The 14,584-nt window shown below is 46.4% G+C and overlaps 1 protein-coding gene across 1 annotated transcript in view; it reads left to right on the top strand.

Moving 5' to 3' along the window:
- TRPM8 (transient receptor potential cation channel subfamily M member 8) overlaps nt 1–13,579 on the top strand; it is a 96,190-nt gene extending 82,611 nt beyond the window's left edge. The window contains exons 23-26 of the mRNA XM_040450613.1: nt 1,520–1,619; nt 2,715–2,748; nt 7,180–7,272; nt 11,054–13,579. Coding sequence (XP_040306547.1) covers nt 1,520–1,619; nt 2,715–2,748; nt 7,180–7,230 — 185 coding nt within the window. The 3' untranslated portion in view covers nt 7,231–7,272; nt 11,054–13,579. The remainder of the gene's footprint in view (nt 1–1,519; nt 1,620–2,714; nt 2,749–7,179; nt 7,273–11,053) is intronic.
- Nucleotides 13,580–14,584: the final 1,005 nt, after the last annotated feature.

Raw genomic sequence — 14,584 nt, 5'->3', positions numbered from 1 at the left:
GCTGTTACACACGTAGAGGGTTTCGGTGCTTTCCGTGTCCTACGGCATGACGATAAATAGCTGTATGCCTTCATTTTTTAGCGCACCGCTGATTTTTTTTCCCTTGGAGTTATTTCTAAGAGAGAAATTTCTAGATAAAGGGTACTTACAGATTTAAATCTTTTCATATTGTCTGCCACCCTCCTCCACCTTCTCCATCATGTGCTGCAGCTGTAACAATTTACAGATCTTTTCCCCCAACTTACAGGACACCTACTCATCCACATCTTTGCCAACACAGGCCATAGTTATTACTGTAGACCTTGCTAATTTTCCACGTTGGGTGGTGAAAGTGCCATGCCATCATCTCAACGGCATTATTTCGACTGCTAAACAACTTGCCATTCTGTCTTGGTCACTGTCGTTCGTGACCGTCGCTCATTTGTCACTGTCACTCTTTGGCCATCTGTGTCCAGGAGTGTGTGTTGTTCCTTTCCGTGTTGGTTGTTCAGTGCTCTCACTGGGTTTCTACATGCATCGCGGTTTGAGCAGAAGACATTGGCAACCACTTTGCTAGGAAAAATCCAATGGAAAAAAATCCAGTTAGGAATTATTTTCTGTAAACCGGCATTTGCTATATAGGATTTGCTGAAATCCGTGACTTGCCTATCGGCTCTGCTTTTGATTCCCGATTAATTCTTTTTAAATCCAGGAAGATCTTACACTTTAAAGGCAATTTAAAAATAAAACTAGATTTTTTTTTTTTCCCGCAAGTGGACGCCTTCCTGAACCTAGGTGCTTTTTTCCCCCCACGAGTTCATACGGAGGATTGCTGTCCGTTGTGCCATTACCTGAAACGCAGGCGCCTTGTTGATCTTTGATTTTGTTTGCTTGCCTTCTGAGAGGCCCAGGTACTGTAAGAAATTGAACTGAGAATCTTGCTGGAACATGCCCCAGGCCAGTTTTACAGCAGGCCCTGCCTTAGATGAAAGGAAAAGGACTGAGTGGAAGAATTTTCCTTGAGGTCCACACCCAGACGGCGTATTATTTCACAAGGGTAGGAATGATGTCCGGGCTTTATTGTCCTCTCTTCCAAAGTCCCTACGCCCCTTTTAGGTTGAGAGAGTAGCGATCCGTCCATAATTATCCAACCGAGTGGTTGACATAGCCTTTTTATGTCATCAAAACGAGAGAGGAGCACACATAAAACGTGAGGACAGAATTCATTGGTGAAATGATTTTACTAAGTCACAAAAACACCCAGGCAGGCTTTTGATTGATTTCTGTTTAGAATAAAGATTGCATTCCTGTTTCACTCAGACAGCTCCAATTCTTCACTGTTACCAAGAAATTCATTAGCATTCCATCGCTTTGTGGCTGTTACTAGCAAGTAACGTTACTCACATCAGCCCGTGCGGGACGAATTTAAATCTTCTGGGTCCAGGGTATCACCAAATGACGAGCAGATTTAGGAGGTAAGGGGCAGAAGAAACAGTGTGATTTTTTTTTTTTTTTTTTTTTTTTGGTCTCATTATTCAAGGTTTCAAAAACGAAGACAACGAGACTCTGGCCTGGGAGGGTGTCATGAAAGAAAATTACCTCGTCAAGATCAACACGAAAGCCAATGACACCTCAGAGGAGTATGTCAGTCGTTCGCTTCTGCTTTGCACGGCCCCCCCTTGCGTACATTAAGTTTACAGAACATAAGTAGCTTCTTTGAGTAAGCTCTGGGAAGAGAATTTACAGCAGGAAGAAAAAGCACCAAAAAGATATTACCTGGGCAATTGAAGATGAGAAACACGTGAGTGTGTGTCAGCCTTTCCAGAAGGGCAGGACCACCCACTTGCCACCCCGATTGCCCTCCGAGGCCCCAGGGAGGGAAGAGGTACTTGGAGGCTGCAGGGCGGGGCCTGGGAACCAGGTGACAAGAGCGCAGGTCGCTCTGCCATGGCTCCAGAGGTGGATTCTGGGAAGACCCACCCACCCATCTCGGGCAATTGGCATCATCTCACAGGTGACGCACACCTGTCTCTGTGATGAAGAACTAGAACGGGAGACCATTTGGTGGGTCCGTTACGGGCTGTCCTTGAGAAGTCCTGAAGCTCAGTTATGAGTTGCATGGAGTCATTGTAAACATGCCATAGAATGAGATACGTCACAGCTAAATCCGTAGACGGTCCCCAAGTAAAGGGCATGCAGGGCCTCTAGGAGCGGTCCCCTTCTCATTATGCGGGTTAACGTGGCTAACGGTCCGATGAGGTCACTCTTCCTGAGAGCTCCAAACATGGCTCGAAATTCACTCTAACGAAGAAAGAGTAAATAGAAGCACAACGAATCCCTTTGCCGAGTTCAACCCAGCTATTACGTGGGATGGATGGCGTGCTCTTTCTCTGAGTGACAAGGCAGATGCCCTAAGGTCTTCTCCGCTCCTGGTCTCTGAGATCTTGATTCTGGAACGGGGGTGGGTGGGGGGGGTGGTGGACCTTACAGGTCAGATTCCGCCACTCCGCCAGTGGAGATAGCATGTGTATGCTGTACCTCTGACGGGGGTGAGTGTGGGATCCCGCTTCGTGTGGGTATCGGCGAGAGGACGTAGCTGACACGGATTTAGCTGAAAATGAAAACGATCGGCGTTTTGTTCTTTAAAAGACTGTAAAATGGAGTCTAATAGCCTTTTCTCTCCCCCCCTGCCCTTCTCTTGTTCTCTCTCTCTCTCTCTTTTAACGTCTTTGAAGAATGAGGCATCGGTTTAGACAGCTGGATACAAAGGTATAGTTCTGATGATAGTTTGGGAAACATTATTTTTTTTAAATCTGTGTTGTCTTTGATCTTTCAGCGGGAGGCCAGTGGTTGTGGTCTGAAAACAAAAGAAGTCAATTATTTAAAAAAAGAGGAAAAGATAGAAGTGACCCTGTTCCGTGTGCGTTCAGCATGCAAGGTCTGGGGGCTGGAACGGAGTGACTTCTCAGAGAGCCCCCTGTGTGCTAAAGTCCTATTTCCCGACCTTTGAACTGTCTCCTGTGTCTGTCTGACCCAGGGCCCCCTCTGCGCTTTCTCTCAGCTGCGAAAGCAGGTGTAAGATGCCTGCAGTTACAGAAACACCAGCGAGGCTCAGAAGAGTGATTTGGGAGGCTGTGAGCCTCTGTGCTCGTCCTCGATGCTGCTCTAATTTGTTAGCTATTTAATTGGAAGGGCATTGCGAATGCACGAAGACACACGTGAGCATTAGGCGAGGGGAGAGTGTGCCCACATCCGCCCTGAGCTGGGTGGCCGGAAATTGTGACTTAGGATTAGCAGGCATTACAACTGATTCATAAGTACCAGATCCCTGGTAGGCTCTGTGGGGGTAATGACACCTGGTGTTTTATCACGGTATTTTGAGAACGGCATCCTGGATGACGGCAGTCACATTCCGCCCCAGGGCCATGCCGTGTGTGGCTAGCCGGTACCCCATCGAGTAAGGCAGACTCTCCAGCACCCTGCCTGGACCACTAGGGTCTCAATGAATGTTTATTGAGTGAAGAAATGACCAAAAGCTACCCCCTCGTAGAGCTCTTACATGAGAAGTTATCCAATTCAAATTTTGGGGGTTATTTATGTGTTATTTACCACCAGAATTCTTTTTTTTTTTTAAGTTTATTAAATTTGAGAGAAAGAGAGAGACAGAGAGCACCTGAGCAGGGGAGGGGTAGAGAGAGAGGGAGAGAGAGAATCCCAAGCAGGCTCCACGCTGTCAGTGCAGAACCCAGCACGGGGCTCAATCTCACGAACCGTGAGGTCGTGACCTGAGCCGAAATCAAGAGTCAGGTGCTTAACTGACTGGGCCACCCGGGCGCCCCTGATGCGAGGCAGGTCACCTGCCTGACAGGTCCTGACTGGACGGTGTGTCTGTGTCTGGTCCCCCAGAGTAGCTCTTGTCTTCCTGTGGAATCTTCGTCTTCCCTTTCTCTGGAACTGCCAGCTGTGAACATTGGAGTCGACTACTCCGGATGATGGTCTGTTTTGTGCGGACAATCAAATGCTTCCATCACAATTTGCTTTAGTTACCTACTGCTGTGTAACAAACACCCCCCCCCCACCCTTCAGTGGCTCCCAATAGCCATTTTGTTTGGCTCTTGTTTTTTTGTGGGTCAAGAGTCTGGGGGCTCATCAGCCGGGCGGTTCCGCTTCCTGTGGGCGCGGCTGGATTTATCGGGCTGGATTCAGTGGGTGGCGAGGCCAGGATTTGGCACCCCTATGCTCCTCCATGTGGCTTCTCTCCCACGTGTGACGTCTGATCCCGGTGGCTTGGGCTTGTCGCCACACGGTGGTCTTGGGGCTGTCCCCCTTGGTCCACAGTTGCTGGCTTCCAAGAGCGAGGAAGCAAAGACTGGCAGTGCTCCGGAAGGCTAGGCCTCCACCTGGCATGATGTCATTTCCACCAGAGTCTATTGATCAAAGCGGTCAAGGCTGGCCCAGATTCCGTGACCCACCTCTTGAGGTGAGAGCGGCGCTTGCGTGCGGGCCAAAAGGAACTGGTGGTGGCCGCCATCTTTGTTGGACACGCTATCACACGATGGTGTATTTTGTTACAGCTGCTCTCCTTCTGAAGTTGTGTTGTTTGTTGTTAATTGAGGGGCTGGGAAGATTCCTGTTTTCTTGGACTTGAGGGCTGTGCATGGGTGATCGTGCGAAGATGTGTATCAGGATTATAATCAATGGGGAGGGAAGAGAAAAGTGCTGGACATTTTTTTAAGGTTTATTTTGAGAGAGAGACATCGTCAGCAGGGGAGGGGCAGAGAGAGAAGGAGAGCGAGAGAATCCCCAGCAGCTTCCACACTGTAAGCATGGAGCCAGACGCTGGGCTCGGACTCACGAACCACGAGATCGTGACCTGAGCCGAAACCGAGAGTCGGATGCTTAACCCACTGAGCCACCCAGGTGCCCTGCTGGATATTTTTTAAAGACTACAGACAATTTAGGGAATTTTAAGAGAATACATGAAAGGAGCAGCAGGGGATTGTATTCTAAGATTGAGGATTTATATTAGACATGTAACGTGTACTAAATAGTATACATATCTGTAAATGATACATTCACTTTCCTACCTCATGTATTTTTGTATTTAAATATGTCGTCTGCTGCTTCTGTGCCTAGGTCACATAGCACGTAATATTGAAGGAGCCCCTGCTACGTGCCAGGCTTGGGGCTAAGTGCCATCAAAGCAGATGTGGCCCCCAAATGTCACGACTGGATCCTTTGTGGGGTGGGCTGGTCGTAGGAGCCGAGGTGTGCGGGATGCGACGGTGACAATGATTTGCATGCAGTATCCGGCACGCGTCCCACAGGCCGCCCGTGTCTGCGTCCGCAGGGGGCCGGGTCAGCAGCTGTGAAGGTCCCAAGTTCAGAGAAGCACGGAGGGTTCCGGGCAGCTAACGAGGCACGGCTCTGAGTGGGAGGAAGCGGGGGTGGCCGGGCCGCCCTGCGTGGGAACCTGCCTCTTTCGAGTTGGATTTTTCTTCCTGGGCAGGGGAAGCCTCAGCGTGAGAAGGACGTGCCTGGCGGATGCTTTCAAAGACCAATCCGAGCCCTCGGGGTGGCCACAAAGAGCAGCTTGGACGGTCTGGTTTGGGAATAGAGGCGGCTGGGCCTTGTCTGGGTGTTGTGTGTGTGTGGAGAAGGCAGGCTGTTTTTGGTTGTCGTGTTGTTTCCCTGTGGCTTCCCCTGGGGTGGCTTTGGAGGGGGAGAGGGGCAGGGGCAGAGCCTTGGGTCTCCTGGTCACCACCAGGCCTGGGTCAGAGGTCATCGGGAGAGCCAGGGGACCGGACAGGCTGACCTGTCTCCCGCGGCCCAGGCTGCTTGGGGACGGAGGCCTCCTGACGGCCGAGGGCCTGGCGGTGACACTGTCGGTGGGGACGGTGGGCCTGAGCCGCGGGGCTGTGCGAGGTGGGGGCTGAGGAAGTCTCTTGGAACTGAAAGCGTAGCTGAAGGCCGTCCGCCCCCTCGTGCAGGCCTCAGAGAAGAGCTTGCGGGTTCCGTCCACTTCACGCCCCTGGCCGGGGAGCTCAGCCCCTTTGCCAGCTCCTACCAGAAGCCCACCGACACCATCCATGAGTTTTGTAGGTTTGGGGAGAATTTGGGTGGGTCCGAGGGAGCCCTCAAACTACACAGGATTCCACTACCTCTCTCCGCCCTTCTCTTCCTGCTCCCCTCTCCCCTCCCCTTTCTCTTCCCTCTTGGATCCTGTGCCCTCCTCTTCTGAGCAACAAAAAATCTCTCCTTTCCAACCACGGAGAACTTTCGGGATCATCACTTATCCCTTGAGCAAGCTCTGGGAATCTGACATCTGCTTTGAACAGCTTATTAAAGCCCTTCTACTATCCCCCAATACGCAAGCTTTTATTGAGTGCGCTGATGTGGCATGTAATTTAGAACAAGCTTCATTCGGGGAGCCTGGGTGGCTCAATCGGGTAAGCCTCCGACTTTGGCTCAGGTCATGATCTCACAGTTCAGGAGTTCGAGCCCCGCGTCGGGCTCTGCGCTGACAGCTCGGCCCCTGGAGCCTGTTTCAGATTCTGTGTCTCCCTTTCTCTCTGCCCCTCCCCTGCTCGTTCTCTGTCTCTGTCTCTCTCTCAAAAATAAGTAACCGTTTTAAAAAATATTTTAAAAAAAAGAACAAGCTTCCTTCGTCTTGTGCGATAAGTTTGCGAAAGATGCATGTATTGAAAATAATTTTATTTTGCCTTTTACTTAAATTGTTTTACAATTTATACTTTTTTGGTGGGAGTGGACACTTTATTTGCAAAAACTTGATTCGTTAGTATTATATCACATTATTTTTATTAGTATTATGCTTCTGTCAGAGTGAAACTTTGTTAGTATCTTATGATTTTATTAGTGTTCATCGCACATGCCATTATTATCTCTACACATTATTTCCCTGTGTTGTTAAAACCTATCATTTCAACGTGGGAGCCATTTTTGATTTACCTTTGAGAAAAGCTCCCACTAATTGGTGCTAATGAGTATTGGCTAGTGACACGATTTTGGAAAGTAAGCAGTGGACAGGGTCCATATCACACGCTACTCACTCTGTTCTAAGATGCGTCATACTTTCTATTTGGTATATACGTCTGTTTCATGGAAAAGTCACAATTTAAAATTGAAAGTTGGAAAATTCATCTTAAGACCGTCCTACTTTTTTTTCCCTCCCCTTTCAAGATTAATGATCTCAAGGGCCTTCTGAAAGAGATTGCTAATAAAATCAAATAGAACTTCATGGACTCTAATGGAGAAAAATCTAATTACAGCAAGGTAAGTCATTTTAATGGGTTATATTTTTGTTCTGAAAATTTACATATTTTAAGGCTAATTTGAAATTGTGATTTTTTTTATGCTAAGTGAAATAAGTCAGAAAAGACTGATATCATATGTTTTTGCTCATATGTGGAATTTGAGAAACTTAACAGAAGACCATGGGGAAAGGGAAGGGGGCAAATACTTTCAGACCGAGAAGGAGGCAAACCATGAGATTCTTTTTTTTTTTTTTTTTTACATTTATTTATTTTTGAGAGACAGAGAGAGACAGAGCGTGAGCAGGGGAGGGGGAGAGAGAGAGAGAGTGACACAGAATCCGAGGCAGGCTCCAGGCTCCGAGCTGTCAGCACAGAGCCCGATGCGGGGCTCGATCCCACGAACCGTGAGATCATGAGCTGAGCCGGAGTCGGATGCTTGACCGACCGAGCCATCCAGGCGCCCCCAAACCATGAGATTTTTAAATACACAGAACAAACTGAGGGTGGATGGGGGGGAGGGTGGGGGGGAGAGGGGGAAACGGGGGATGGGCATTGAGGAGAGCACTTGTTGGGATGAGCCCTGGGTGTTGTATGGAAGTGATGAATCATGGGAGTCTACTCCGGGCGCCAAGAACACACTTTACACGCCGTATGTTAGCCAACTTGACAATAAATTATTCTTAAGAAATAAATAAATAAAATCAAATCATGATTTTTTTTCGGTTCTTTTCTTTTCCTGTGTCATCAGATTTGAAAATGATGCACTGTTACCAAAATTCAAACAACGTAGGGATATAGGAAGGAAGAAGCGAAGCCTGGATTCACATTACTTTTGCGTCAGTGATGCTCTGCCACAGAGGTTAGCGCTGGCAGCGATAGGGTGCAAATGTCCTTTTGAATCTCCGAAAGTGACTTACAAACGATGTAGCTCTTTTGGCATTCATCGAATCAAGGCCCCCCCCGTTCAAGACTTGGCATTTTTCCTTGCTACTTAATTCTCTTTTGTGGATATTTTTATGGATCGGTGCCTAAAATGTGTACCTTATTCTCATGATACACTATACACTATACATGTGTATTGCTGTGCGATAGACAAATGTATGCTGGTCATGTTTTTCCTACCAACAAATGTTTTAGTGAGCCATCCAAGGCTTTTCAGCCATAGCTCAGTTGCACGGTAAACATGTAATTCAGGGAACTGGCAGTTGAACCCAAGGCTTTGCTCCGTGATCTTACCGTTTGCTTCAATATTGTGTTTCCACGGCCTGTCCACCTTCTGAACCTAAGTGTTAACATGTTAACATGGAGATATAGGAAAAAACAGCAGTGGGGATTCCATTTGACTAGAATTTGTTGAGAAAGCGTATTGCGAGGAATGGAAACGCAGTTAAGGTTTCCTGACTCCCTCTCCCTCTTCCTCCTTCCATCCTCCCTCCCTTCCTTCCTTCCTTCCTTCCTTCCTTCCTTCCTTTCCTTTCCCTCCCTTCCCTTACTGTTTACTGAGTGCCCATGAACTTCTCACAGATGTCCTGTGTCAGGATCTGTGCTGAGGCTCAGACACTGATTACAGGCTGTGCATTAAACACTTACACTGTAAAATTTCTCATTGCGGATTGTGTTACAGGGGAAATTGTGTCGCGTTAGGCTCCTTTCAATATTTCTGGTCACTGCATACTTTCCCTTGGGTTCTGACAATTATGGATCGTATATGGAGGACTTTGTTAGAGCAAGACGGCATGTCGTATACAATCGGAAAGGCATAGAGCCTTAGCAGCATAAAGCCTGCTTCTCTCTCTACCTCTCTCTCTGTCCTCCCCTGCTCATTCTCTCTCTCTCTCTCTCTCTCTCAAAATAAATAAACATTAAAAGAAGGAAGAAAGAAGAAGAGGAATATATGAGAAAACAGAAATCCTATAAATTCATCACCACTGATATCTTTAGAAACAATGAATTTGGCGTGCCCAATTTTTTTGTATATTTTTTTTCTTTTCAATATAAGACCCGTTTTCTTTTCTTTCGTTTCTTTTCTTTTTTCTTTTCTTTTCTCTTATCTATCTGGCATATCCTTTTGAAGTTCACTGAAAATGTAATTTTATAGGCAACCATCTACATGCTGCTAAAGCATTATTCTTTTTTTTTTAAATTAAAAAAAAAATTTTTTTTTTCAATGTTTATTTATTTTTGGGACAGAGAGAGACGGAGCATGAACGGGGGAGGGGCAGAGAGAGAGGGAGACACAGAATCGGAAACAGGCTCCAGGCTCCGAGCCATCAGCCCAGAGCCCGACGCGGGGCTCGAACTCCCGGACCGCGAGATCGTGACCTGGCTGAAGTCGGACGCTTAACCGACTGTGCCACCCAGGTGCCCCTAAATTTTTTTTAATGTTTATTTATTTTTGATAGAGACAGAGACAGAATGTGAGTGGGTTCGGGGCAGAGAGACAGGGAGACACAGAAGCAGAAGCAGGCTCCAGGCTCTGAGCTGTCAGCACAGAGCCCAACGCGGGGCTCGAACTCACAAACCGTGAGATTATGACCTGAGCCGAAGTCAGACGCTCAATCGACTGAGTCACCTAGGCACCCCTAAAGCATTATTCTTGTAGTGTCTCTCTCTACCCCTCCCCCCCCGGGGGGGGGTGGCGGTAATCTTTTTGGGGGGAAGGGCAAGGAAAGAGAATGCAGCTGCAGGTGGGAGTGAACTGGCTTTGGTGGGGGCAGGTCTTCACCAACTGGCCCGTCTAGGCTCTCCATCCCCAAGTTGATCCAGTAACTTGGAATAGAATCAACAGATGGCTTTACAGCTATTTCCCTTTGTCGCACACTAAGGTTGAAAGGAATTAAGAACTGGGGACAGCGGAAAGCCATTCGTTTTCTCAGACCTTTGCACTTAGAGTGGACCTGAGGACCCGAGGGTTGAGGGGGAAAGGCAGTCACCGGAAATGGTTTGATCCCTACACAATAATCCATTGATCCTTGCCCTTGCTACACCGAAATTCTAGGTCAGTGAAAGAATGTGACGTTCCCTGGGGGATCACGACAAAACTTTATTTCAATAAGTTGTTGCAGTTTTTAACTTTATTTTCCACTCACCCTTTTATTTTTAAAAATTATTTATTATTAGCGAGAACATGAGAGAATCTTTTTTTTTTTTTTTTAAATGTTTACTTTTGAGAGACAGAGTGTGAGCAGGGGAGGGGAAGAGAGAGAAGGAGACACAGAATCCGAAGCAGGCTCCATGCTGTCAGCACAGAGCCCGACGCGGGGGCTCGAACTTACTAATGCAAGACTGTGACCTGAGCCAAAGTCGGATGCTTAACTGACCGAGCCACTCGGGGCCCCAGAGTGAGAGAATCTTAAGCAGGCTTCACGCCCAGTGTGGAACTCGACGCGGGGCTCAATCCCGTGACTCTGGGATCCCGACCTGAGCACAAATCAAGAGTCAGACGCTCAACCGACTTGAGCCACCTAGATGCTCCTTCAATTCATCCTTTTATTAGTGGAAAACCACTCGTGAATAAAGTACTCAGAACCATTCTGGGTCTTAACCTGGGCTGAGCTGAACCTCTGTCACTCACCTGTGGTCATTGTGTCCTCATGGCAAACTGGTCAGAACTCACACCTTTAAGAGGAAAAAAAAGAAAGTGGTCTGGTAGCCAATTCAGTACCAAAAGAAAATCCATGTTTGGAAGTGTATTTGGACCCATGACCAGTACGTTACCAGTGAATTTAGAAGCACATCGTCTCCTGAGAACGGAAGTGGGAAATCCATTCTTAAAACGGTGCTCTTTCTCTGTTTCACAGGTGATCTCAGAAATCTACGTGGGAAAAAGTCAAGTGCTGATGAACAGTTTTGTTACTGAGGACTCAGTAAGAACTGTTCAGGCCCGGGGTACCGAGTAGACGGCTTTAATCACCCCAGTGTGCTCAAATCTGAGAAACGGACGTGTGGTTGGCCTCACACAGGAAGACGGGCACTAAGGAAGAGCTTCCCCTCAAGGCTGCCCGGTTACTTCCTGAGTCTCGGTCCCGCGGACTTGCTGTGTGATCGGAGTATGATCCTGAACCCCCCCATCTTCCTTCGATTTCCCTGCTTCTGACCCCCGCGTGTTGCAGAATATGTCTCCCGGGAAGAAGAACCCGGTCGTGCGTTCCCTCCTGGACGGTTGGTTTGTTTAACTCAGCTGATCCCCGGCTATTTCCCTTTGGGGAATATGTGACTAATTAGTCGGCGTGTTGTTCAAAAGTCTCCCCAGTCAGGGCAGATTCTAAAACCTGCCAGGACCAGAGGGGCCCGCTCTGCTCAGGAAAGACTGTTCTCACTTCTCATTATGCTTTTTATCTCTCAGCGGAGGTGATGTAGCAACGTCTTACCCTCTTACCCTCACCAGGAGCCCCCCATTCTTAACGGTGTGAATAATCACCCAAAAGTGGGACCTTAAGAGGTACCCCTGATTTTGTTTTCAGTGGAGGCTCCTTTCTCCTCTTTCTTCTTCTCCCGGTAAAGATAATTCATGGATGTTGTAGAAACTTCAGACGACACAGACAAGTAGAGAGACTATAAATACTCCTGTTAGTGGTTCAAGATAATCGCTGCTAACATTTTAGGAGGCGTTTCCAAATCTGTTCTCCTCTATGCATGTTTTATCTATCTTTTAAAATTGCACATGATGTCATCACACTACATACACGATTCTGTATAAGCTGTTTCACTGAGTATTTTATCAAGGATGTTTTGTTACGTTCCTGGTCTTCTAAAACATTATGTGAATAATGGCATAATATACAACCTCTGGTGATTTCCGTAACACTGGTCGTTGAAGGCTGTTTCCAACTGGTCAGTGGGACAGGCATCTTGGCGTATGAATCTTTTTCTGCACTCGGGAAATTTTCCCGTGGCTGGATCCGCAGGAGTGCGTATTTATGATCAAACCATTTACGAGGCTTTTTTCATAATTGTATAGCAAATAGGGGTTATTAACTTTCGTCTAAGTTGCAAGATCCATGAACTTAGAACTCTTTAACATAAGACATTATATTTAACCCTTAGTTTAGGCAGAAACCAACATACTTCTATGAATATCGCAGGTAGTGGAGTTATCGGTATAGAATTGGGGAGATGATCTTATCAGACACTTCTCGTTCCGGCTTTCTCTGCAAGGGGTGGTGTCTTTGCCCAAAAGATGTGCTCAAAGAACATAAGGCACTTTAAATGTCCAGAATTAGTTTTCCCCGCTTTGAATACACTATAAACTCAATGGCTGCAGAAGGAAACCGTAGAAGGAAGCTATTAAAAGATCATCTAATTAGAAAAACTACAAAAGCACGAACCCCCCCCCAAAAGTGTCTTATCATTTTGTCTGGGCGTTAGTTAAAATGATTACTCACAACATTCAGAATGCTGGCGAGGAACGAATATATGGGAATGACCGTATTATTTTTTACTTTTATTTATTATATACTTTTATTTTTTTACTTAAACTTTATTGATGGCTTAAAGGGGAATCCCCTTCAAAAGGGTTGATGGGTTCATGGTTTTGGATGCTAAAAGTAGATGGAAAATTTAAGTGGCAAAAACTGCCAATGAGTGGAATTTTCAAAAATTTCTCTGTCAGTGGGAGAACGTTACTTTTGTTTCACTACGGCAACTGGAATATCTGCCTTTTCTGAAGCCACCAAGAAGAGATTTATGTCCTCTTTGTGCTGGTGGGAAAAAATAAAGTGTGTGGCACATTGGATCCATACCACTGTGCGGGGAGAAACAATCTTCGCCTCTTACCCTCATTCAAATAGTGAATTTGAATAAAACCAGGAAATCACACTGCAAACCTCTCATAAGACCAAATTTAGCATAACTATCGGTGGACCCGCTAAAATGCATTTGCCCACAGATTCCTATGTCCGTTGCCCATGTTCTTATTAGTTTGAGAGAGACGTCTACATGCCCATCAGTATCAGCAACACAAGAACGTCTCCGATTGGCGCTCGTGACAGAGAACCTGGACAGATACTCAAAATCCACTGGTGTTAGAGAAGGACTGGCTGAGTGTTTTCAGCTCGGCTTGTCTGTTAGCTGGTTTTGCACGGCCACTCTACGTGAGTTTTGCGTATTCAAAGTCGTTACGTTAGGTGTAGCTCTAACACGTTAAGGTGTAGGAAATAGCACAGGTACGGAACGTGCGTCTAATCTGAGCTGCTGTCCTGTGCCCCACTGCTGGTAACGTGCAACTTGGTTTAAACGAGCGTGTAAATGAATTAAATAACAAGGAAGAACTGTCATGTGTTGCTTTGGTCATTTTATTGACGGTGAGAATAAAATGGAATTACTTAGTTGTGTTTTTTTTTTTTTTTTTTTTTTGAGAAAGCAGTAAGGATTTTTATTGTCGACACAAAGAAGAGACACGAGTGTAACAGAAGACACAAATAAGTGAATGATCCTGATCATTTTAGACTCCAGGGCCTCTCTGTGGAAAGGTCCGCTCAGCTCCTTAGGTAGACACAACACTATGCAGAACAAAACAAAAAACAAAAAACCAGGGGAATTTGAGACAGTGCGTAAGACAATGACCAAACATGCACGTGGCAAGAGGAGAAATAAAACGGTGGCTTCTCTAATTCTTTCCTTACTGAGTTATAGGCAGTAAAACCTTGGTTTGCAAGCATAGTTCATTCTGGAAACATGCTCGTCATCCAAAGCGCTTGTATATCAAAGCGAATTTCAAGAACCATTGGCTCAGTCGTGATCACGTGACGTTCGGTGTCACATACTACTCGCATCGCAAGGCAATTCACTTGTTTATCAGGTTAAGATTTATTAGAAACGTTTGCTCGTCTTGTGGAACGCTCATAGAACAAGCTACTCGCCATCCAAGGTTTTACTGTATTTATAAAAACACACGGCCCTTTGCGTGTGGGGGGATGATTTCGTATAGAAAATTTTAAAATCCTTGCACCTCCTGGGAAAAAAAGTTTTACGCCTGGCCTGAACAAGAAAGTCAAAATAGGGTGACACTAGCTTCACGTGAAACTCAAGACCATGATCTTTACTTTTAAAAAGTTTCATGTCCATTTATCTATACCAAACCAGTAGACCGAATTTTCTCCCCTAGGAAGTTTTCAGCCAAACTGGAGTTAGATTAGTCTCGCTTTAAGAGGGCAAAAAAAAGGATATTCAAGACAAATGTCTGTTCTGTGACACCTAAATGGAAACATCCCTCCGATAGCAGTGGCCAAAGAGGTGCTCCAGTAGGAAGGGGCTGCGGGGTGAAGTGACCCGTTAGGCCTCCCGAAATGCAAGGACACTCCAGATTCAGCACAGGAAGAGGGTCCCTGCCA

Source organism: Herpailurus yagouaroundi, unplaced genomic scaffold (assembly GCF_014898765.1).
Source record: "Herpailurus yagouaroundi ecotype Mexico unplaced genomic scaffold, PumYag 202, whole genome shotgun sequence".
Classification (NCBI taxonomy): Eukaryota; Metazoa; Chordata; class Mammalia; order Carnivora; family Felidae; genus Herpailurus; species Herpailurus yagouaroundi.
This window is presented reverse-complemented; position numbering and strand designations above follow the sequence as displayed.